The sequence below is a fragment of the Xenopus laevis genome, chromosome 9_10L, assembly GCF_017654675.1.
Source record: "Xenopus laevis strain J_2021 chromosome 9_10L, Xenopus_laevis_v10.1, whole genome shotgun sequence".
NCBI lineage: Eukaryota > Metazoa > Chordata > Amphibia > Anura > Pipidae > Xenopus > Xenopus laevis.
This window is the reverse complement of record NC_054387.1, coordinates 87429832-87456926: the sequence shown is the minus strand read 5'-3', so window position 1 is coordinate 87456926 and position 27095 is coordinate 87429832. Positions and strand designations below refer to the sequence as shown.

The 27095-nt window shown below is 37.7% G+C and overlaps 1 protein-coding gene across 2 annotated transcripts in view; it reads left to right on the top strand.

Moving 5' to 3' along the window:
* The window catches only part of c3orf70.L (chromosome 3 open reading frame 70 L homeolog), a 68021-nt gene extending 49970 nt beyond the window's left edge, over nt 1-18051 (top strand). For both annotated transcript variants that reach the window (XM_018236104.2, XM_018236105.2), the window contains exon 3: nt 9197-18051. In XM_018236104.2, the coding sequence (XP_018091593.1) occupies nt 9197-9768 (572 nt within the window). In that variant the 3' untranslated portion in view covers nt 9769-18051. The remainder of the gene's footprint in view (nt 1-9196) is intronic.
* Nucleotides 18052-27095: the final 9044 nt, after the last annotated feature.

Below are 27095 nucleotides of genomic sequence, written 5' to 3'. Positions count from 1 at the left end.
CTTCGAATCGAAGGATTCGTAGTAAAAATCGTTCGACTATTCGACCATTCGATAGTCGAAGTACTGTCTCTTTAAAAAACTTTGACCCCCTAGTTCGCCATCTAAAAATTACCAAACTCAATGTTAGCCTATGGGGAAGGTCCCCATAGGCTTGGCTAACTTTTTTTGATCGAAGGATATTCCTTTGATCGTTGGATTAAAATCCTTCGAATCGTTCGATTCGAAGGATTTTATCGTTCGATCGAAGGAATTATCCTTCGATCGTTTGATCGAACTATCTGCGCTAAATCCTTCGACTTCGATATTTGAAGTCGAAGGATTTTAATTCCTAGTCGAATATCAAGGGTTAATTAACCCTCGATATTCGACCCCTTAATGTCTTTCCCCCTTACTTTTACCTGTGCAAGTAGAAATATGGAGTTAACAACTCAGATATGTTAGAAGGGTGCACTTTTACAGACTCTGCCCTTAATATAATATTTATATTCTCTGAAAGGGAATATATTTTTATAACATATTCCCACGCTCCCTGCAAGATGATGCACTTCTGAAAGCATTACTGTCAGCTTGCAGGGATGTTTTCCATCAGATCCTGACATACGCTAATTAAACTTGTATCAGGCAGCAGGGGATAATTGTTAAGTATACGCACGGTAGCTAAATTTATACTATTTCTGTATGATGCCCTGTTGGAAGAACAATAATAGTAGAATTAAAGAGGTAGTTCACCTGAAAATGTACTTTTTGTATGGTGTACTCAGCAGTATTGAAAGACAATTTGCAGTTATTCTTTTTTATCTAATGTAGTTTTGAATTACTTATTTTTTTGTTCTGCAACTCTCAACAATTGGCGTTTTAACTTGTTATATGGATGCTAGGGCAATTTAAATAATTTATTTTGTTTTAAGGTTTGCATTTTATAGTTAAAACCTGCTTTATTATAATAGAATTCGACTCATTCGAGATAATATTAAGTCTACTACAATACTGAGTACTTTATAAAAAATAATGTACCCCTATTACAAAATATAAGAATATTAGTCACCTTGGATTGCCATGACACTATAAAGGCTGAGGTCTATAATACAGAGCATGGAATTATGAGGCACCTTCTAATTATTATATTCAAGGGGAACATCTTTTAAAAATAAAAACTATACAAAAAATAAGTATATTTTACACATACACACATTACACTCTTGTGTATTTTATATATACAAGGTCTGCTATGTTTCCTACCTCTAAAAAGAGGTGATTTTTTTCTTATTTTGAATGACCTTACATACTTCCCACTGGATTATTACCTGTGATGAAGATGCTTAGGATAAAGTAATATTTTGGAAGCCTTCTTCCGTTTTATTTCAGTTTCCAGCATAATTGTGAAGTCTTGTAACAAACCAAGTGATGATTAATTCAGCGCTGCGTAAGTCACTTCTAGATAGCAGAATAAATGTGAAGTGCCTGCAAACCTCTGAAAGTGTTTTAAGCCAATTTGCATTATCGACACTTGACTGAATCAATATTCTGCACATTTAAAGCTGCTCCTCGGTACAGTAATATAGACAAAGCACAAAGGCACTCAACTCGTGCATTGATATAATTTGGGCATAGGTCTGAGTAACATACTGTAAGTCCTGTGTTATGGGATGCTTGTTGCTTATCAGTACTATAAGTGCCAATTGTCTAGTAAATTAACCTGATAAACAAGCATTAAGAGACCAATACATTTGCAGAAAGAGAAGTCAAGGCAATGCAGAAGTAGCAGAGATATGTTGTTCATGGAAAAGTCATAACTAAATCCCAAAAGGAACCAAGGTACGTAACAAGAAATAGACTCTTCTACAGAAAAGTACATACAATAAAAATAGATCTGCCATTAATAGTTTAGACACAAGGGGGGTCATTTATCAACGCTGGGCAAATTTGCCCATGGGCAGTAACCCGTGGCAACCAATCAAATTGCTGCATTCATTGTTCTACTTGCTGCTGGCTTCAAAAAGCTAATCACTGATTGGTTGCTATAGGTAACTGCCCATGGGCAATTTTGCCCAGTGTTGATAAATGAGCCCCAAGGTGCACTAAAACGTAGATCTAACATTGTGCCAGTACTCATTTGTTTGGAAACTACACCACATTGTAATATGTATATATATATATATATATATATATATATATATATATATATATATATATATATATATATATATATATATATTAATAATGCTGAGAAAGAAGAGCAAGAAGGCATCCTTTGGGGTTTCTTCCATTTTATTTAAAAGAAATCTAAATGCATTGAATTAGCTAACCCCTTCCCCTGGCAGTCAGCAAAGCCTCTGCGCCAAGCCTGGCCTCTGAGTGGTAAAATTATAACCAGTCTTTTAAAGGAGAAACTATTTTAAGGAGTCATGGGAATGAGGGAACATAAATACAGGCATTAGTAGTAAATTGCTGCTGCAATGAAATGAAACCCAGGTATGCAGCAATGCGAAAGCCGCTCTGTAAATTATCATCACAACTGTTTCAGCAACTTGATTAAAGTAAAGAAAGCTTGGGAAAAAGCTTTTTTTATATAGACACATGGGAAGATGATTATGGCACTATGCCAGCAAGTAATGTCAAAGTGCTCCCCCTGCTGTGATAATGAGGCATAGTTATACTCTAAAGTCTTTATATATAAAGCATAAGCTCCATACTGGATTGTGACTCTTCTCTGCTATTCTGGAAACGTACATGTAGTCATGTTTTTTATTGTAAGGTTTCAAAGGCCAAATCTTAGAGACACTTGATAAAGGGCTCTGGGCCCGAAACATGTTGTGTGCAATAAAGAGCACTTAGCAGCAAGTTCTGCCTCTTCGTTTGCTTTCTCTCAGCTCTCTTGTTAATTGACTTCAAATCTTAGAGATCTTGCACCTAACCTTTCATAAACGAGCCTGAGGACATTTGTTATAGACAGATAATTGATAGGCAAATCTCTGCTATTAACCAAAACTGGAGAGAGAGACAGAGAGACAGAGAGAGAGAGAGAGAGAGAGAGAGAGAGAGAGAGAGAGAGAGAGAGAAAATGATATAGTGAATAAAGTACCCCCTATTGTAAAATATAAGGATATTATAAGTCACCGAGGAGTTCAATGACCATATAAAAGCACAAAGCCAAAGATTTAAAAAAAAGTATTACAATACATAAGTTTTAGTGAGTTGTGTCAAAAATGACATCACTACTCACCATTTTTAAAGGATATAATTTACAAGATATTCATGGCTTTTGTTTATTATGTCCTTATAAGCAGTGATGTCCGTTATAAATGGTTTTGCTTTTATATGGTCATGGAACTCTCAGTGACTAATAATATCCTTATATTTTACAATAGAAGGTACTTTATTAACTATATAAACAGTGCTTAGTGATGCCATTGGTTATAATCAGAGCTTAGTGATGTCATTTCTGTCACATGATTCACTGAAACTGGTGTATTATAATAAATAAAGTACCCCCTGTTGCAAAATATGAGTGAATGCTATGTGCTAAGGTTTAAGATACAAGTGGTAGATCTTATAATCTAATAACAATGGCATTTTTCAGTCCCAATTTTAGCTATATATGATATTTTCACATTAAATGGGAGTTTCTATTAAAAAAAATGATGCTGTTTGTTTAAAATTTTATAGTGTCTTTTTAAAACGCATGTTACATTTTGTTTTGTTTTTTTTCCTCTTTCTTTCCTCTACCTTGTTGTTTTACTCTGTTACAAATATTTCCTGAACATTTGTAAGACATATAGATACAGGAGTCTGATACATCACAATGAGCATGTAGCCATGTGCACTTGTATTTGGAGCTAGGAAAGCTTTATGAAACTTTATAAAATCAGGTTTTTAACTTTCTTCTCCAGAAAAGAGCAGTCTTAATGAGTTTTCTGCAGATCTGTCTCATTTGTGTCTACAGTAGATTTGTTTGTCTTGAAAGTTTTCCTTAACTGATGCAACAAGATTAAATGCATAATGGGAAAAGAGCAAACATAATATGGTAATTGAAAATATAATGTGGCACAGAGGAAGCATGGGAAAACACATTTACTTTCTGCTGTATTGTCAGAATTTTCAAATCCAAATGCCAGCACATCTTGCAATGACACAGTCCGAGTAAAAAAAACAGGCAATTAAAACCCTAGCATATATGGTTTCTACTACATCTGGATCTTTATGCCTGAGAAATAGAAAATTGGGTCAGTGTAAGCTTGGACAGCTGCAGGTATGGCTAAAAGTGGATGAAAACCCACAAATATAAATTGTTTTGGTTTTAAAATTATTTGCAAATGTAATTACAGTAGAATTTTTCTATCCCTATTAACTTTAATGTGCATTCCCTGGTCCCATGTTCTACTAATAGTTCTCTGGAAGAATACTAATATCATTTTCAGAATGTGTTTTTAGTCACAAATTAGTTATACAAATTTAGGATTTTATAGTGTTCCCACAACAATATGTTTTTATTACCTCCTTTTAACTTAGTGACCCTGCCTGTGAATTATTTTCTGTTCCTGGGTCCCTTCCTGATGCCACCACTCTCTCACAATGGCTTTTTTTGTCTTACTTTCAGAATTTGCCTACTTCTTTAATGTGATTTGCCTGAATCACACTGCTTGATTTTATTTTAATTGATATTGTTTGTGCTGCTTTATTATTTCTCAGTTATTTTCATTAAAGTGGACCTGTCGCCCAGACATAAAAATCTGTATAATAAAAGTCCTTTTCAAATTAAACATGAAATCTAAATTCTTTTTTTTTATTAAAGTATTCATAGCTGTTGTAAACTCATTTAAAAATCTCTGCTGTTAATCAAATATTGCCTGCCACTCCTCTATGCCTTAGGTATAGAGGCAGACCAAGCAATTACTTTCACTTTCCATTCAGCACTTCCTAGATGTCACTGGTCTCCCCACATTCCCCCTGTCTCATCACTATTTAATTGTGTAGCCAGTGCTCGGGGATGGACATCAGGTCCCCCATTCTGGCGCACAAACAAGATTTTGAGATGATGCAAGGCTTGTCTTAATAACAGTGTCCACAAAATGGATCCTGCCTGCTTGCTATAACTGTCAATTACCAAATCGAACTAAACAATATTCAAAAAAATTAATTAATGTGATTAATGTGATAAAATAAGATTTGTAATAATCTTTTCGGGTGACAGGTCCCCTTTAACTCTGTTATATCACAGATATGCAGATGTCATTTTCTTTCTAGCATAGCACACATACTCCCACATTTGTACTGTAGCCGACTGCTACTATAGGCAAGTTAATGCTATTAATTGGACAGTGTCTTCAAAAGCAAAAATCCCAAAAGAAGTACATATACCATGATCAGGTTCCAGCTTGTAGGCCTACAGAGTGTGGGTTTACAATGAATGTTGAATTTGCAAAAGACACAAGACTACATTGAACTACCGAAACCACAGTGGGGGGGGGGAATAAATAAACTGGCACCGGGACATCTGGCAGATGAGATTTGTAAATGAAAGCAATGTTATGAATTTTGAGTTTAAAACCTGTAGGTTACTTAGCAGTGCTTAGTTAGGCAGATTCCTTATGGAGAAGGACATAGGAATACTTATGAAATTCCTTTGTGAATCTCCCAATGGAACAAGGTGAAGGTGGAGTAGCATTACTCTGCCAACCTACGTAGGGTTAGTAAATGACTGTCATGTTTCCTTTTAATTGTGTCATGTGCGTCTGTGATATATATATATAGAGAGAGAGAGAGAGAGAGAGAGAGAGAGAGAGAGAGAGAGAGAGAGAGAGAGAGAGAGAGAGAGAGAGAGAGAGAGAGAGAGAGAGAGAGAGAGAGAGAGAGAGAGAGAGAGAGAGATAGATTTTTTTCCCCCCTAAGCTTGGCTACTGTTTATATACCTATTTTACATAGGACCAGCTGAAAGGAGGTGTATTTTCCTCTTTGTTGTAGCTAAGGGACACTGGGAATACTACATAAACTAGAATGGGGTATTTGTCTTTGCTGGTGAAGGTGAAAGTGTGAATAATACGTCTTGTGCAGATTTTGTTATTCAATGAAAAGCATCACTTTAAAAATAGAAAAGTTTGACACCCCACAGCATAAGTTTATGTAGGAGGGGGGGATGTTTGGTAATGTGTGTTATGATTTTATTTTGTTTAAAGAATGGATTATTTTTATTTTTCTTAAAGGGATACTTCTAATGCACTGGTTTAATTAGGAAAGAGTGCTGAGTCTTATATGGGATAATTTGATATTTCAGCAACAATGTGAAAATCTGGAATGATCGGGAAGGTTCCTGTGTACATTGAAAAGTGCTCCTATTCAGTGTTTAGCGGTAGCACCTACAGCAGGGATCCCCAACCTTTAGAACCCGTGAGCAACATCCAGAAGTAAAAGGAGTTGGGGAGCAACAACAGCATGAAAACTGTTCCTGAGTGCCAAATAAGTGCTGTGATTGGCCATTTAGTAGCCTCTATGTGGATTGTCAAGCTACATTGAGGCTCTGTTTGGCAGTACACCTGGTTTTTATGCAACCAAAACTTGCCTCCAAGCCTGGAATTCAAAAATAAGCACCTGCTTTGAGGCCACTGGGAACACAATCCAAGGGCTTGGGGAGCAACATGTTGCTCACGAGCTACTGGTTGGGGATCACTGACCTACAGTATACTTGTTGCTCATAACACCTCTTGGGTGCTAATGGATCCTGACAAGCACACTGTGAGGCAAGGCACTGCCTAGGAACACTTCTAGTGCACTTACAGCATATTTGCTAGGACTGGCAGAAAGGCCATAATATCTGCCTGTAATATGTCACATGACATTAGAGAATAATAGCGCTATGTTGCCATTTAGACATGAGGGTGGTGAGTGCAGGCTACCATATCCCACACACAGAGTGAGGCCTCATGGCATTAATCAGTCTTTTGTGAGGTCCCAAAATATATAATTTTTCTTTTGGGCGCATATGTCTGACTGCCTACATAAAGCACTTTCTAAAGCCTCCCTTTTCTGCAATTTCTTTCATTCCTGCCTCCCTATTCATTACTCTAATACTTAATCTTGCATCACCATAATAACGCATCATTACAACTACATTAATCTGACTAAACAATGTTTATTCATGAGCTTTCCATTTTCTGGCCTCATGTGTTCTGTAGCTTAACTCTCCACATTCTGAACTGCAAACAGATTGCTGGTGCTATTATTCCATTAGATTTAATATTTATGCATACGGGGAAACAATTTGCAGATTATATGGTTTGAATGAAAGGAAAATGCAAGCAATGGAGAGATTTTCTGTGAAAAGACAGCTTTATCAGCAAAGGGGAAGCAGGGCCAAATTACCCTACAAGCCTGGCTTGTTCTAATGGCAATTACTGGGTAGATCTGTCATAACACTGATGAAAGCTAATTTAATTTGTCATATGAAGTAAAAAAACATGGCAGAAGCATGAAGTCTATATGGAGTTGCAAATGTTCAGGACATTAATCAATTCTTCAAAAAGTAGCAGATACCTTTATATCCTAACTAAAGTAGGGGGCAAGAGAGTCAACTGGTATTGTGGTACAAGCAGAACTGAAGTAAGATATCAGGGGGACTTTAGCATTGCAGAAAGGCTTAGGCCCCAGTCTCACAACATACTGTAATTTGTCCTTATTGCTTTTAAAAACCCTTTTTTCCTAAAGGGCCCCTAACATGCCAAGGATCATGCAAATGTAATTTCCTTTCTTCCTCAAACTGGTCTTGGGCAAATATTAACCAATAACCAGAAAGTGTGCATTCTCCTTTTTTTTCACTTGGACTTGTAATTTCTACATTACATTTTGTGCAATGTGACTGGTTTGGCCCTGTGAGCATCCGCAAAATGTTTCACGCACGTCAGTACATGGAGTGTCAGATAGCGAAGCTGTAATTACTGTAATTATGTGCGAATGTCATGCATTCCATTTCAGGTTGCTCATATTTATTTATAAAGAAATTTACATGCATGCAAAATGTTTATGTACATTTCCAGTAGAAATCAGAGATCTCAGGAACCTGCTCTTGGGCTTTCCTTGGTTTTAAATTGGGTGAATCTCACAGTAAAATGCTAAAATGTTTAAATATTATTGTCAAATAGACAGTATGGAAGAAATCTACATATTGCGATTTTTTTTAAGGGCCAAATTACACCTGCTGTACTTATTAGCTCCAATCAATAATTCGATTTAACTTGTACAAGTTAAATAATAAAGGCAAAGGTCGGATTCTTCGCATTAGCGCCTGTGTGCAAATCAGCCCCTAAATACATTAATAAGTCTATTGTCTTTATATTTACATGAATGTTTAGTAAAACATTGGCACATGGCACCTGTGCTATTTATGGGCGGACCCTTTTTTTTTTTTTTTTTTTTACTACCAATGGTGGTGATGTGACCCATAGAGACCAGTCAAAAATTTGCAAAAAATTATAACCAGGGCCTTACAGAATTCAACTTTAATGTTATCGAGCCCACAGACCTAGCATTAAATCCAATTTAGCCACCCACATGAAAGTGCAGATGGCATTGATGTATGTACCCCTATGACTTACTGGTTTTCAGTTTGGGCAAACCAACTTTGATTTGATGGTATTGTGGGACAGTCAGTGCTCACACTTGAATCATTAATACTGGTGCATTTATCTTACAGTACCTTTTATGATTAACCTAATTTCTTGGGTTTCTGGGTTCAGGGGCATATCTAACTTTTGAATTTGACTTTTGGGAACACTTTCTCTCACAAACATTCTACAGAGTCTGTATATATATATATCTGTATATTTTATAATTATTATAATATTTAATGAGGGCAGATCATCTTAGAAGTGTAGTATTTTATTGGGGTCTCATCACCCTTGTCCATATTTAGCATGCACATGGAAAATACTTGCTAGATTTTACTAGCTGTGAAACGCAACCTTTGACATTAGGGACTGATATTATTGAAAGTAGATTAGGATGTTTGCACATTGGTGAGATGGATCTATTTACATATTTGGCAAAGCTTTGCAGAGTATAACCTATAAGTCAAATTTGGTTTCCATCATGACTGTCACAACACTTTAACATCAGCTGTTTTATTATGATTCAACCATATTTTTTTTATTATCCTGTTTTTAATTATTTGATAATATCTTATCTATTTCTCTATCATTCATTTTAGGCAAATATGTGTACCAGCCCATGACTCCTGTGGAGCAGCTTCCAAGCACAGAAATTCCAGCTGAGCCCCAGGACCAGACAAACACCATCCAAATCTCTGTCTCGCTGGCCGAGCACTTCCTTAAAGTAGCCCCTTCTTTTCAACCCCCATACATCCCAGAATCTCCTCGGTATTGCACCATCTCTGACCTATTTCTGGATAATTATCAGGTAAAATGTATCAATGGGAAAATGTGCTATGTCCAGCGCCAACCTCTACCACCTCCTCCACCAACTTCTCATGGGGCAAGGCCTGAGAGAGAGCACCAACAAGAGGCCTACCAACCCAGTGAAGCACAGGGCCCTAAATTAGATCATTGCTCTTCCCCATCAAACTCAGAAGACTCTGGAATCAATGCAGTGGGAGTCCCCTTCTTAGAATCATGTGATGATGACACAGAAGAAGGTGCGGAACTCAGTTCAGAGGAGGACTGCAGTCCGGACAGTTGCTGGGGGCAGGAAAATAGTCCATTGGTGGTATCTCCATCAAAGACAGACTTGGAAGTTATAGAGACTATAGAAACCACAGTTTAAATAACAGGCTGCTGGTGGAAAGAGGTTAAAGTCATATGTGTGCATACTGTACATGAGCAGGATGCAAAGCAATACAATCAACAAAATATTGCACATCTGATGATTACCTATATCCTTAGAGTATTATGTATGGCTACATACTGTATAGGAAGGTGAACTAGTCAAGAACAATTCCCAAGTTTAATCAGTATTTTTGCTTATTAAAGGCTTTATAGTTTTTACAAGCAAACTATACCCAAATTGTTAGGTTGTTACAAATATATATTTCCATCCAAATTCCAAATTTTTGATGTGTGCCTTGGCAATCATGCGTTGGGGTTTTTTTTTCCCGGAAAAGGAAATAGAATAGTAAATAGTTATTTATCCCTGTTTAGTATAGGGATTTCTATCATTTTTTAAAATTAACCATGCTCTTAGTCTAAATTAAAAGGAAATAAGGCCATTTTCTTGATAGCATTTTTCTCCCATGTTATGACCATTTCTACTATAAATGCTGTAATTATGCTGAATTATAAGCTGCTGAAACTGCTAATAAGGAAGTGTTCTTTAGGGGCTATTCACTAATATGTTGACTATCCTTATTGAGATAGGCTTGCTGAGATTCTCCTAGCAATAGCCAATCACTTACAAGATATACTTGCCCATAGCACAAAAGATTTAGGAAACATTACTATTATTATTTTTAAAAAACCTAAGTTGTGAATTTCTAATACATGAATATTATTTTTTTTTATTGCAGTTCTTTTTATAATTGTGAATTTATTCATTTCTCCACCTGCTCTAATTGGCTGATTCCAGCACAAGAAGGCAAATGTAACTGCCACATGTGCCACAGCATGATTTGTTGGCATCAGATAAAAATGTTAGGTTGAAGAAGCACATTAATAACCCATTTACACCTTTAATAATAAATCATATTTGTAAAAAAGAATTATCAGGCATCCACCACAGTTTGGGTATCAATGACATTTTATATTTATATATCAATGACAATCCCTTCTAACATCAGAAAGATGGCCAAAGAAATGTTTTATTCATTTTGGCTTACAGCATAATTATCATTTTAACTGTACAGTGTACCACCTATATTTCATTATTTTATGTTCTAGCTATAGGAATGTCTTGTTATAATATGACTGTTTCTGTGCCTTGAATACAAAATGCTACGTAATTTAAGAAATATCAAGGCGACAGTTGTAAGACTGTAATGTGTACAGTGGCATACAGGGTTCTGATTGCTGAGACAGGGCATAAGTGCCATGCGTTAACAAGGAAGGTGAGTGTAACCTTAATATGTAAAAATGCATATACAATGATTTATATCACTCTCCTGTTGTGTAGCAGACAGTGTAACATGGAAGTAACCAGACCTAACTTGGCCCTTATCATTTGCTGTAGCATTCTAAGCCTCTGGGAATAAAATGGATTTGTACACATTCTGCCATTTAATGCAAGCCCATAGAACAGCCACATGATAGTGTCTAGTATGTGCTAAGGGGCAAGCAGGCAATTTTTAAATCTGTCTTCAAAGAACAAATTATTAATTTTCTTGTGTTTTTCCTCCATAGATATTAGTCATTCCCATTCAGTGTGATCAGCTGCATCAAATAGTTTCAGAAGAATCTCCTGTTTATACTGGAAGTTAATTTGCTAAACATATCCTGTCTTAAGTGCCACAGTGCTGGTAATTGCTTCTATGTACTAATTATGTGTGCTTTATTGATCACATTAATATAATCATAGAGACAAACAGGGAAAGGACATTATCTCATGTTTAATTATACTCTGGTTTGAGTAATCTTCCAGTTTGGCTTCACTTCTTATCCATTAGCAAGTTCAAACCATGAATGTCTAGCCCTGAGATATAAAGTAAAGCTTAAGGTGATAAAGGTGGCAAACATAACAGTTTATGTGCACGAACAGCACTTATATAAAGGCTTATTATACAATCACTAGCAGTCTCATTTGTTTTACAGTTTTTTAAGGGCTTCATTTAGTCATATAGGGACAGCATCTTAAAGGGGAATTCCTACTTTATGTTTAGTGAAATACAGTAAATGATACTGCAGTTTCCTTTAAATCCCTAAAATGGTGTACAAATGTGGTGCATTTCAGTGAAATGTTAATAAGTTAAAATAGTGTTGCTTTTAAAGAAATTTGAAAGAATATGCAGAACATATTTGCTTGTAGACAAATCTCACTGTAGTTTTCCAGTATTGCTTTGCAGATGCTGTTTTTGATTGGATGGTGAGAGGTTTTGCTTTTCTCTCTGCCTGAGGTTTTTCCATTGCATAGTGGACTAAAGGCCCATGACCAAAAATTGAAGACATCAACTGGCTTGAGGGCACCAGTGAGATTTTGATCCAGTTCTGGTTCTGACAAGCTATTTTTGTCTGTTTACCATTATGAAGAAGGTCTTAACAACCCTTGGCGACCTGTGTTTAGGATGTGAAGAGAGAAAATTGCTTCTCTGAGCCTGTTGAAATTTCAACAGATATATCTGTTAATACTTCAGTGTATTTTGTTTTGGGTTACTTTATCTGGGTGAAACTTCAATATTTGATCAGTAGCATTTTATAGGGCAAGACACTCAGGTGTCAGTGTTTAGATTCGTTTATGAACCAAGCAGTCTGGTTCTTCCTAACCACAGTCTCTATACATTGGGCAAGTCCAGCTAGTCATTCTCCTTATTAAGTGTTGGTCTGTTAGTAACATTGCCAGACAGTGTGATTTCCTAATTTTTAGCAGGCAACCACAATACACTTTCTGCACATCTGCAGTCATGTGGGCATTCGTCTGAAGCCTTGTCTTGGGCCTCCTACAAATAGGGAATGAAGATATTTAATTTAATATGGAAGTGAGTTAAGATTTTAAATGGCCACTATTGACTGAGTTTGCAACCTATTGGCACATGTGTAGTAACATTTTCCAACATTGTGGGGATATATAGTGTGTACCGTTTTGGCAGTTCGAACAATGTGTGGCATTGAGCATAATCAGGGGCTTCCAAAGTGTTGCCCTTCATCCCCTCTGCCTGGCTGCAATAGCTGGAGGGTGAAATCTAATAGAGCTAGACTTAAATGCATTGCTGAGTGACAATTCACTTCACACTGTATGGCTGCACATCTTACTGGCACTTGAACAAGTGATCCTGACACCTGCACAATATGGGGAGAGCGGCTCCCAGCTGCCTCCTTCTCTCGGCAATTACTGAATGAAGGAGCACAGAGCAAGTCAATTATGATGCAATTAAGTTATAGTGACCTTTAAAAGCGACAATCTTCAAAGGGAAATAGATAACCACAGGGGTCGAATTGGAACTTACTTGAGAGCTGGAGACAGAAAACCTTTAGAACAAGTTGTAGCAATTCTAGAGGACTTTGTGCTTTCTTGGCTGTGAACAAATCGGAGGGCTGAGCTCCTGCAGAGAGGTATTAATATTTAACAATATTAGCCAGCCACTGAAACATGTTTGTTTAGGAACTCAGGTGGAGTCTCCATGGGCATCTTTGCTAAAGGAGAATGAGGTGATTTTTGTCTTGCTGCTCAACTGCTTTTATGGTAGTGGACTATTTAGTTAAATACATTGAAATAATCTGTATGTATGATCTCTCTCTCATATTGGCTTTCCAGTGTAGTGGTCACATTGATGTAACAATTGCATAAAGCCCCTTCAATGATAAGTAGAGTTTCCGAAGCAGGATCATCCTAGTTTATGGTGGTTAGAGGCTTGAGCTTGGGTCTCTTTTATATTAGAGGCTTTGCAGAGCCAGTCAGTACCTTCCCATCCCGGGTTGTTATTATAATCATGAATTTATTATTTAAGTAGCAGCATACATAACAAGCATATATTATATTCACAAGTATATACACATCACACATTAAATAGGGTTCTGCCCCTTCAGGCTTAAAAATTACTGAATATACTTATACTATTATTGAGCTTATTTATGCAATTACATTAGATGGGCATATAAAGAGGAGTCTGAGGTGAGCAGTGTCGTATTGCAAGATATAATATATGCACTGCAAGTGTGCTGGAATACAGTAATACAAAAAAGGATGCATTACAGTTGCAATATGAATATAGTAATTGCATATAACACACTTAATATCCATTTGCCGTGCTAAAGATTCATTCTGACTCAACGGTTCAGTTCTGCCCTATACAGTATGAGCTGCAGGGGTTATCCAGTCATTACTGGGCATGCTATTAGTATGAATAGGAAAGCCATGAAACTACAGTAATATATCCAATGTTTAGTGAATAGTGCAGGAGTTTAATTCATATAGAATTCTTGTGCATTAACTGTAAAAAATCATGTTGGATGCAAATCAACACCAATGATTTCTATATATTTTAAATGCCTATTGGTTGCCGTTCAGTAAACTCTATGCACCGCACAGTGGGGCTCATTTATCAACACTGGGCAAATTTGCCCATGGGCAGTTACCTATAGCAACCAATCAGTGTTAGCATTTTGAAGCCATCTGCAAGTAGGACAATAAATGCAGCAATCTGATTGGTTGTCATAGGTTACTGCCCATGGGCAAATTTGCCCAGTGTTGATAAATGACCCCCAGTGTATTTAGAGCGCCATTAAGTATATATGGCCAGCTATTATGTCAGCATTCCAAGCAAAAGGGTTGCATAGGTAAATTTTATTAGCAGTATAACCACTAGCACATTTTTATGATGGGCCAAATACCTAGCACTTGCTTCATTGAGTTGTATAAAACTGTACCCCAAAAGGCTTGGCGGGTTTTGGCAGACTCCTGCAGTGATTGTTAATGTGTACAGTAGCATGCCAATGTGCTACAAAGTTATAACAGAATACAGGGCAACTGTATGTTTCCAAATCCCCTCCATTGCTATTACATACAGTATTTGTGTGCTACACTGTGTGCTCTTTTGAGTTTTACAGTCGTACAGAAAGTTTCATCCTGGCCACTTTATTATTTTTAAACAGTCACCTTCCTTTCTCCCGAGCATTTCTGAATCACACGGCTGCAATTTACGACACTTTTTGCAGAGAAAAAAAAGTTTTCCCCATGGACCGCCTTAAGCCGACTGGAGAAATACTTCCCTGTATACTTTCAAAGTCAATGTCTGGGTTTATCTCAGCGGGCTCCTAGAAATAATTATGCCAGCATGGACTTATTTTTTATATCGTCTCCTTTTACTGACTGAAGGTTAAAACACTGTTTTTCTTTGGTATCTGAAAAGCACAGTGTGAGAACGGTACATGTAATGAAGGATTTTTGTAAAAAATGTCCATCTTAAAGTGCTTTGGCTGAAATTTTTTTACCTACAGGACCATCCCTTAGAATTTACACACACATACACATATATATTGTTGTACTACCAATCTCAGCTTAGCCTTAACAGCTGGTATCAGTTTGTTGCTCCAAGGTATGATATGCAGAATAGGGTGCCCTTCTGTATGATATTACATGCCATTTAGTCCTATTTGATGTTTCCCATATGTTGCAGGCTATAAGAGATGTTGTGTGGCTACTGCTTTGGTTTGCTAAGAGGGTGTCCCTAATGTACCCCACAGTAGGACCCATGAGCTGGGAAGGCTTTTTGTGCACAAAGCACATGCAACAGTTGTACTTTTAGGCTGATCCACTATTAAAACATATTTAAATGGCTATTTGGGGCAGTAGATATAATGTAATACATTAACACTTGCCCACCATTCTGTACAAGTCACATAATTCATCCAAATAATCTATGCATTCTATCTTGCTATATAGTGATGTGTGCCACAGCTTACACATTAACATTAACAGCTCACACATTAACTCATACCCTGTTAGCCCAAATAGTTCTGCCAAATGAAGGCTACACAGGAATTACTCAAGGGCCCCTCATTACGTCACACCCAAGTGCTGCCAGTCCTAGAAAATAAAAACCCAGGTAAGGAATTGATGTTTACTTCTGTTACTGACAATCAGTTAATATATGTGTTTAAATCAATAGCACTTACTGGACCCCTAAATATGACCTCATTTGGGCTCCTCCCTTTTCTGCTATATTTCTCTACAAATTTACCATACAATAGTAATGGCTTCCGATGTTAGCACTGTAAATACATAGGAAGTCATTACTTCCTTTTAGAAGAATATTGTATAAAGGATATTGTGGATTCTTCCACCATAAATAGTGGTCTTGGCACACTCACTCTCACTGGACCACCAATCCAATAGTAAAGCATTCCTAGTAACTCTTTGGCAGCTACAAGTATCCATGTGGTTTGCAAACAGAGCACTTGCCGGTAGAGAAAACTCATTATGTCATTGGAATTGTAGTTCAGCAGTACTGCGTGCTGCCATTGAACTACAGCTCTCTCTAAAGCAGTGGTCCCCAACCAGTAGCTCGCAAGCAACATGTTGCTCACCAACCCCTTGGATGTTGCTCCCAGTGGCCTCAAAGCAGGTGCTTATTTTTCAATTCCTGGCTTGGAGGCAAGTTTAAGTTGCAAAAAAAACTGGATTACTGCCAAACAGAACTTCCTCTAGGCTACCAATGCATATAGAGGCTACTAAATAGCCAATCACAGCCCTTATTTGACATCCCCATGGACTTGTTCATGCTTGTCTTGCTCTCCAACTCTTTTTACATTTAAATGTGGCTCGCAAGTAAAAAAAGGTTGAGGACCCCTGCTCTAAAGGCTCGGATACCACAGATTTTAAGTGAGATAGTGTTGCATAACATTCACCACTGTTGCTATAGTTTTATTTAATTTTTTTATGCAAATTGACAACAATTTTAATGGAATTGTATTATATTGCACATTAAAGTCTGATATAACAAATATTTCAGTTTTTATGTAAGTTATGTAGCTTTGTTTATTCTGATTTAGCAAGCACTCTTATCTCTTCTACTCTCCTAGCAAAGAGGCATAACCAGACAGCAGTGCCATAAAGCTAAATAAGCGGCCAAGAGTGTGTGTGAGCTTTGTTTCCAATTGTATAAAGCTAAATGAGCCTTTTAGATAAAGAAGATATAGAACAGCTTCATTTAGGAAAGCAAGTGAAAAGTACAAGGTGCTTGAATCCTAGGGAGCCTGGAAGTACCCTGCCTTGAGGATGTGCTATTACGTGTTTTAGCAAATTACCTTCTGAGCTGCTGCAGCCTCTGCTACCCATGAACCTATAATTTCTTGCAAAAGAAAAAGACATTTCTTGACTGTCACGTTCAAGAGGAACTCATTATACATTAATTATTTCTCTTCAGTGATATTAAAGTTATCTGCAAATGCAATATATCTTCCCTTCTCTGCTTGTTTTTTTACTACTTTTCCAATTAAACAGCTTTATCAGCTCACCTCTAACCAAGACTCCAGCTCCCACAAATGCCTTGTGTTGTCATTAACAGACCAGGAATAACGGGTGTGCAAGGCATTGTGGGAACTGTAGTGTCGGCTTGAGGAGAGCGGATATAGGCTACATTGTTTTCTTAGTCAGGTTAGCAGTGAAAGGAATAGTAAAGCACAGACAGATGCTGTAATCAATAGAAATTACATTTACAAATAAAGGCCAAAAATATGGATGGGCATTTCCTTTGAAATTGAGATATCTGGTACTGAGGTATATTGGGTTATGCACCTCAAAATGTGTATGCAAGTATGAAATTTTTTTTTTATATATACACACACAACAGGTATTTGAGTAATCTGTTCCCTTGAAAAAACAGTGGCCGCACAGGCAGAATAACCAGGCACGTCACTCTTGGAAACATGTATTTAATGTTACGCATCCTGATCCTCACAGAACAGAGCCGGCAGAAAATAGATTAACTAAAGGGCATACATTTCTCTAAAATAAAAAAAACCCTTTCTTTCAAAACAACCAGAGAAGCCATTGATTTCAGTGCGTGCATGAGTGAGTGGGAAATCAGACTCCAGCATGGAACTGCAAAGGGAATGTCATTTTCCCAGCCTAAAAGATTCCTTTGGCACCTGACAAACACCATTTCCCAGCTGGAAGAGGCAGTAAGTACAACTCAGGGACATGGAAAGACAATACATTATTTATTATAGAGCAGAAACACTTTGCTGAACATGGATTTCTCATTTCCCAGCAGCCTGTTTAGTCTTGTTTCTGACTCTGCAGCAATAGGAAATGAGATGTGTCTGCGAGCCAAAGGCTTCCTTCGAGGGATTAAAAGCACAATGTTAAAGAGTGGTTACCTTGTCATTTGCCGCCTGCCCCCGCACTAAATATGTGACAGACTTGATTCCTTGTATAAATAAAATCTGTTGGTTTTTTTTTTAAGTTTCTGGTTATTTTTTTAAGGCTTCTCACTGCTGGATAAGCTACAAGGAAAAGCCCTAAGTGAACATAAATACCCTTAAAAGACCTGTATCACAAGATTATAGACTGAGCTATATATATATATATATACAGTATATACAACTCAAAGAGGACCGGCACTCACAGGTCTTTTAGAAGAATAAAAAATATGTTTATTATAAACTCAAAACTGACGTTTCGGGCTAGTCGAAGGCCTTTCTCAATATATATATATATATATATACCTAAGGTTACAGCATCCCCCCAACACACAGTATTCTGCCCCTCTGTGGTCCAGCCCATCCATTCTACTGGCCATTCAGCAGGGAGACAGCAAATGGAATAAACAGGACAAACAGCCTGATGTACCTGTGCACTGATACAGCAGCAGGGGAACTGATACAACAGCTACATGTGATAGACTAAACAGTTGACTGAGCCAAGGTGACAGGCTACTGAGCCAAGGCCACAAGGTACTCATAAAGCAGTCACATGCAAGCATTACTGCATCAAAACATAACTGAACCCAGGAGTAACCACTTCTTGTTATATAAGAAAATATGTTGGAATTCATACTCGTTGACCAAGGGCTAGGTTATAAAAAAGATGATGTATTAAGATGATGTTTTTGCCCCTATATCTCAAGAGCACTCTCAACTGTATTCACAGTGGAGTTTTCATTACATGCATATTTGAGATCATCCAATAAAAAAATAAATCTCATTCGGATATATATCATATACAGATAATCCAGCTGTACCGATAAATGAAAATGTCCTTTTCCCAAAGGTCCCACAGTCTTCCACTTGGGCAATATAAGTCCAGCAAACAAAATTAACTGGTAACTCACAGTCCTTTGGAGATTCCTTGTGCTTTTCTCCTGGAAGCAGCCGCTCCCCAAACACTTAAGGCAGTAGCTGGTAGCCAGTCCTTGCTACCAGATAACGTGTCTCTTTCTTGAAACTTGTGCCCAGCAATAAAAGTCCTTATGCAAACTTTTTAACACAGCCCTCCAGTAGCTCAGCTCTCCTTTCTCTCTCTCTCTCTCTCTAGGGCAGAGAGCAGCCTTAATTAAACCCCCATCTTTTTACTCGTAAGTGAGGTAATCATCTCCTTGCTACTCAGAGCCTCATTTTCACATTCCTCTGCACTGCTTCATAGAGGATTCTGGGAGGGATATACTTTCCATCTATGATTTTCCCAACCATGCTACAATATATATATATATATATAGTATAATATATATATAGTAGTTCCCCAAGATTGACACACTCCAGGACTTCATAATGCAGTTTAGAAAAGAAAATTTATTGTCAACGTTTTGGTCCCGTTCTGGGCCTTTCTCATGACATTAGTCTGTTTTCTTTTCTAAACTGCATTATGAAGTCCTGGAGTGCGTCAATCTTGGGGAACTACTTTCTACAATATATTTGACAGCACCCAGGCATGAAGAGAATGCTTGACTGGAGTGCACCCACAGCTGGAACTATATATATATATATATATATATATATATATATATATATATATATATATATATATATATACACACATATATACCATATCTGGCCAGTCCTATGCTCAGTTTTCATCTGATTCATCTTTTGTATCTATATACATACGGATTTCTTGTTCCATACTACAATACTTTATCTGTGTGCTTCTCAGGGTGCCTTCGATGTTACTAAGGATAATAGAAATATAATGATGATGAATAAACCATAAAGCATTTATTATCTTTCTTTCCTCTCCTGATGTGTAATCGGCAGTGCAGTGTGTGGAATCTGTCAATAAAATGAACTCACTATACACATCGGATACACAGTCACAAAAAAAACAGTCTGTACCTGTTCAAATAACAGGAGATCTTGGTACCAACATCTAAATATGGTAAAACCCACCAAGACGAAGCCTCTGATTCTATAGCTGCAAATAGCACAGTACGGCAAATTTTAGCTTTCAATTACACGTCATAATTTTTCAGCAAATAAGACATTTCCATAAACAAAAGACCTTGGGTTAGATTAAAATTGAGATCACTAAACCTTTTATGTTCTTTGGCTTAAATCCAGAAATGATTTTGACAGATGGAAGTCATTGATTTTGCCTTAGGAAATAAATCCTGAATGGATTTAGCACTTTGAGACATTATGGGGGTTATGTAATAAAAGACATGGTTTGCCCAAGAGCAGTAAGGGAAAGGACACACGGAGCATAGACTGCTCTCAGACTGCGTAGTTTTTGCGACACTTCCTGCCCCGTCTCAATTGAATTTAATTAGATCCACCTGTATGTACTCACACTCAGTGGAGCGGGAGCAAATGTCAGACAAATACACGACAGGAGGCATCTTTGAGACCAGCCCACACATACCTCCCAAGATGTTGTAAATAGAAAGAGAGACAAAAAGATTTGCCGCCCCTTGCAGTGAAAATTTTTTGACCATGCCCATTTTGTGGCCACACCTGGCAGCTTATGAAAGTTTGAACATATTTCTTTACTTTTTTATGTTATTACAGTTTTGCTAATGAAGGTGAATTGCCCTTTAAGCTGCAAGTCACAGTTTCCCCAAGAGACCCACTTATCTTAAATTGTTACAATGGCTTCTTTGTTTATCTTATATCATTACAAAAGTATCTACGTGCACCTGCCACATGAGACATGTCATCAGAAACTGTTTATAAATATGGATTGGATTTAGTGTACGCTCCTTTAATAAACAGTTAATTGTTGGTTCATTGTTTATGGAGAAGGCCCAAGCAATCAATATGCCAGCCTAAATGCCAATATTTCAGTATAAATATGTCATTAATCACCGCTGAACCCATATATGATGCAGGGCTGTTCAGTTTTGGGTGGTCAAATAGGTTGGGTTCTGTCATTCCCTCTTTTCCATGTTTCCTTAAAGACTGCAACAATAGCGTTTATATTATATTTATTATTACAGAGTTTTTACCATGCACATTTCCATTGTAATACAAATAAACTGGTTTCCATTTTGCTTTTGACCTCATTGATCTGACGAGATTCATCTTCCTTTAACAGTTACCACATTTAGCAAAGCACATTACTGTAATAACATATCATTTAGGCACTAATCTCTTTCTCAGGGAGATAATGCCAATTCAAATCTCTTATTTAATAATTCATAAACCTTTTCTAAGAAGCCTCAATGCTGGATATTACATGTATAACTAATAACATTTGCACAAGTGGGAGATCATCTACAAATGAGAGCGAGAGACTTGGGTCCGGTCCAGGAGGGTTTACTTGGTCTCATTCTTACAAATCATTTATCAAACCAGGATTACATGTCACAGACATCACTTGGAACCACAATTAACTGCAACTTCCAATCAGAGAAAGTCAATACCCTTATATCTGCCCAACCAAAAGTATCTAAAAGGCATTAAAAAAAACTAATAGTCCAGCACCATCTATATACAGTATAGCAGAATGTAAGGTAAAAAGTAAGGAATCATCATTTGAGTCCAGAAGGTAATCTTCTGGACTGATCACTTTCCAGCAAAAATATCAGGCCCCAAATGCCGAATTATTTTGTTTTTACCGGATTACCCATTATATAAAATCTCTAGGCATAGGGCACTCTATACCTTCTAATACAATATATGAAACTTACTGCCTGAAATATCCATTATCCAGGAGACTCATTGGGCCACATTTACTTAACATATCCAACTCCGATAATGGAGCTTAAATATATCCAAGCTTGGACCCAAAAACTCAAGCTACATATGGATGAAGCTGACTGGGTACATGCAATAGAACGGACCAAGCATTGTTCTATTAATATATTTGCTAGGGAAACCTCTTATATGGTACATTGTACCTGTTTGTAAAGCATCTTGGGATCCCAATACAGACCCACACTGTTTCAAAGGTTACCTACAGAAAGGCACAATCAATGAGTCATATATGGTGTCCTGTATTAAAGTGCAACGATTCTGGTGCAGAGTGTACCAATTTATTCACTTAAATATCAACCTGAGTAACCACGCTAACTTTACCATGGCCCTTAGACAAGTCGAACTGTGCAGGTTGAACCTCACTAAAAAACAGCTTTTATACTCAACTAGTAGAGCATTTGCCCTAGGAGATAAAAATGGAAAACCTCTAGCCTTTTTAGCCAAAACATTGGACCAATCTACGGCCATTCCCAAAATTATTAATGCTCAAGGTCAGGCCATTTTGGCTCCCTCCAGAATTGCTGAGGAATTTAAATCATACTATGCAGACTTATACACATCCAAAGCACGATACACCAATGAGGAACTGCACACCTATCTAAACAAGATCTCCCTTCCTCACTTATCTCAACACCAAACTAAATATCTAGACAATCCAATTTCGCAATTAGTGATAGCCGAGGCGATAATGGCTATGTCTACAGGGAAGTCCCCGGGTCCAGATGGATACGGAATTGAATGGTATAGACTACACATAAAGCAATTGGTCCCCAAACTCCTGGATACATACATGCACGCATATGAAAATTTCACACTACCTCCCTCATTCTCAGAAGCAACCATTATAGTTTTACCCAAACCAGGTAAAGATAGTACTAGTTGCGCATCATATAGACCGATATCACTTCTAAATTGTGAAGTTAAAATATTAGCAAAAATCCTAGCAAGGCGACTGATTAAAATTATAAGATCCCTGGTACATGAAGACCAATCTGGTTTCATTCCTTCCAAGTCAACCGCAATTAACATACGCAGACTACATTTTAATCTACAAGCATCACATGAAAATGGGGAAACAGGTGTAGTAGTATCTCTAGATACAGCCAAAGCATCTGATTCTATTGATTGAATGGCCATATCTCTGGGAGGTCTTGACAAGACTAGGAATTGGCCCAAGCTTTATTAAATGGGTTCGCTTAATGTACAGTAAACCTACGGCCAGACTTAAAGTGAATGATGTGCTATCCGCTCCTTTTACTCTATCTAGAGGAACCAGACAGGGATGCCCTCTTTCCCCCTTACTATTTGCTTTGGCGATAGAACCTATGGCCATTGTTATTCGACAACATCCCCAGATTCAAGGCCTAGTGTATAAAGGTTTAGAGGAAAAAATCTCTCTTTATGCAGATGACACCCTTTTATACTTAGCCAACCCAGCGGACTCATTGGGAATCACCTTAGAAACAATCTCTACTTTTGGGAATTTTTCTGGCCTACAAATCAACTGGGATAAATCTCAATTATTTCCACTTTCCACTCGTGCGCTACAGTCAATAAACCCTACAAGTAACCTTAAAATAGTGGATACTTTTAAGTACTTAGGAATTTTAATTCATAAGGATCCAACCACATTTATTTCCCTTAATTTACAACCTCTTATACAACTTATGAAAAGTACACTTGGAAAATGGTCTACCTTACCTCTAACCCAAATTGGCAGGATTAATATATGCAAGATGGTATTTCTTCCCAAATTTTTATATCTCTTCACTAACTCACCCTGCTATATACCCAAATCAATTCTGCAAACAATAGACCGCACACAAGCTGACTTTGTGTGGGCCCAAAAATCTCCCACAGTAGCTAGAACAACACTTCATGCCCCCGCAAGTCACCTAGGCTTAGCGATGCCTAACTATGAATCCTACTACCTAGCGACACAAGCAATACATGCCTCCAATTGGAAAACATTTGATACGGAAAACCCAGCTTCTCTGCTGGAAGCGTTGTACTTCGGTTCCATTGAATCATTACACCATGCTCTTTACAGGCCAAAAAAATCCTTACCAATTTTAATTCCATTGTTGGATGCCACTAAGAAATCGTGGGACACGTTGTACAAATCAACTAATAAGGACAATTCTTTTTCACCAGACATGCCCTTGTGGCATAATGCCTCACTAAGCAACTTTGACAAATTTACTGGAGGGGGCTTCTGGGCAAGAGCTGGAATCAGGCAACTGCAACATATAACACAAGTGGGCAATTTTAAAACTCTAGAGCAGTTCCAACAAACTCCGGAATTGTCAGATCTGTCGGTGTATAGATACCTGCAACTGCAACATTTATACCACACACAATTTCACATCAACCCACCCAAAATTCAACAAATAACTGTAGAAACTATAATAAGCCCACCAGAGAAACAGAAACTGGTATCCAAAACGTACACGCACATTGCTTCTCTCTAATATGACCCCAGACCCAGGGTCAAACTTAAGTGGGAAAGCAGTGGTGTTCACTTAGATTCTGATGATTGGGAAGAATTAGAAGAAAGCCTCTATCTTCCTCTTATCAGTACAAGAGACAGGCTCTTTCAATTTAAAATTATACATCAAACATACTTGACACCAAAAAAACTACAACTTATGGGCCGCTTGGAGCATTCCAGATGCCCCCGCTGCAACTCCCCGGATGCTGATTTCATACACCTTATATGGTATTGTCCAGTGTTACAGCAATTTTGGAAAAAGATAATGCAGTTTTTAGCCGAAGAATTTACTCTACCACAAGTTCTAAACCCAGCTACCTGCCTACTCGGCATAACGGATGCTCTGGTTCCCAGAATCCACTCAAGATTATTGATGAGAGCGCTTTTGTTCTATGCCAGGAAAACGGTAGCCCTACACTGGATGGGACCAACTCCTCCTACGATTAAACAATGGATTAATCTTATTAATTCCCAGCTGGAACTTTATAAGTTAACATATATTGCCAGGGGTTGTCCACAGAAATTCGATAAAATATGGTCTCCTTGGTTGGATTCTCCTGCAACAATGACTAAATAAGTCTATTGCGATTTGTCTTTGTATCCTATCATGTCTACCTTCTTCTTCCTTCCTTCTTTACTTCCTTCCTTCTTGTTGTTATTGAAAACTCAATAAAAAGTTACTATTAAAAAAAAAAAAAAATATCAACCTGAGTAAACACCCAGCACATGCTTTACTTAATAGTAAAATGAAGGATATTCCAGCAGCGGCACACGTGTTAATAACCCATATATTTACAGCAGCAAAGCAGGTTATCTCAAAATCATGGTTATCCCCAATTTTATCGATTGCTGAGTTGAAAACCAGAATAAACTCAGTTTTTATAATAGAAAAACTGACCAGTGTAGTACCAAAAAGCGAAAATGTTCCACAAATTGTGGGACTCATCAATACAATACAGGTTCCTACAAGGATTTAACTATGCTACTCTGTCACTATAGGAATATTAGCCTAATCTCACAATGGATGTGATTTCCATGTTTCTTCTATCTACTATGGGAATATTTGAATACATATGCACAATAATCTATGCTTTTTGCTATCTTTATTTGTAACATTTCTGTCGTACTTTGACATTTATGTATGCAAAAACCTTTCAATAAAAAAAAAGTAAGGAATCCTTTTGTGGGAACCAAAAAAACCACTGTGTTATTAGGATACTCACTAGACCACAAATAAGTTAATAGCATTAATCAGGGTTGCAGGCTTATTGCTCAGCAGCTGTTCTCTAACAGAATAAATGTGCTTCTCCTGGTACTCCATTCAGCCAAACATAAATATGGAGAAAGAAAAATAGCGTAATACTGTTTTATTAGCTGTAACGATACAAAAGTTGGCTACTCACATAAAAATCATATGTGTTTCAAATTGTTATATTATCAGAAGTCCATGTAGTCCAATATGGTTGAAATCTTAAAAGTCCATAAAAGAACTATCCTCTATGAGTTTCTCTGGTTTCTGGACCCACTTTTTCTGAGGGTATAATCGAAACTTACCGTGCTAATTCTCACATAAGCTTGTGTGTCACAAATTTGCTAATGTCATGAGTTAGTGTGATGGTAGCCCAGTAACGTAACTAGAGGGGGTGGACCCTGGCGTGGGACTCGCAGCCAGGCCCCCAGCCCCCCCTCCGTATGCTATTTTTGGTCGGAATCCAGTGGAGTGCGAGCTGCTGAGGGCCCTGAGGGGGTGCGGGCCCTGGCCCAATTACTGTGGTAGCCGGTATATGACGTTGCCGGTAAATTTGTAGTTGCCCATCTTCTCCTACCCCCAAAGCAGTTTGCTGATAAAAACTTCCCCTTTAAATCCTCCCTCTCCCCTCCCACTGCTTACATTTCTCCAATACACCCATTTCCATTCCCTTGCCTTGAGGTCGCTCCAGTGGCAGAACATTGATAGGAAAATACAGTAAAACCAGACCTTCTCCCTTCAAAGGAGCACAAACACCTGCCTCAATGAAAATCATGGTACCATTGTGACTGGATCACACATCTGTGAGTTTCAGCCAACACCTTACTGAAATTCAATGGTGATTATGATTGGACATCTGTGACTTCTACTACCCTCAAGGGTTTAAATGCCGGGGAATTCCCTACCACTTCAGTTGAACTGAAGAAGCCACTTGGATGAGTGGTGAAATGTTTCCAAGAAAAACTGTCCAGTTGCCTTTGACTTACTTCTATTAGATACTGTATTTCATGACCTAGAAGAATGAGAATCTTCATAGACCATTGTAACATTGAGTAAACCAATTATCTGAAATTATCTGAAGCTCTGAAGCAGGGCCTGAGCGGTGTAGGCATGCACTAATACAGCTATACATACAGTATATAGGTTAGGGCATCTTCATATTAAGATCCAGGTCACCTAGAACATTACATGAAGAGGATACAGAAGACAGAACACTAAAGAATAAGGCGAGGAGTGAGGCAGCTGCACTCATGGGCGGCCACAGAAGAGGGCAAGAGAGGGCAGTAGCCTCACCCTGACTTCTCCATATAGTTCAAAATAATTTAATTCCCAGCAAATACATTTTTTTAATTTTAATTTTTTTAATATTTCCCACCCCAAGGCAAGCCTTAATAATTTTTTACTCACACAGTGATATCGGAAGGGACAGTGGAGGATTTGAAGGAAAGCCTGAAGTGCCAGTAATATAGTTAATTGCTAGGCAGCAGCTGACCTGTAGAATTTGCAGGAGATTGGCTGAGCTAAGAACATGTTTCCTTTTTTATACTTGCATGCTCATCCTGCCCCTTTTGTGACATCA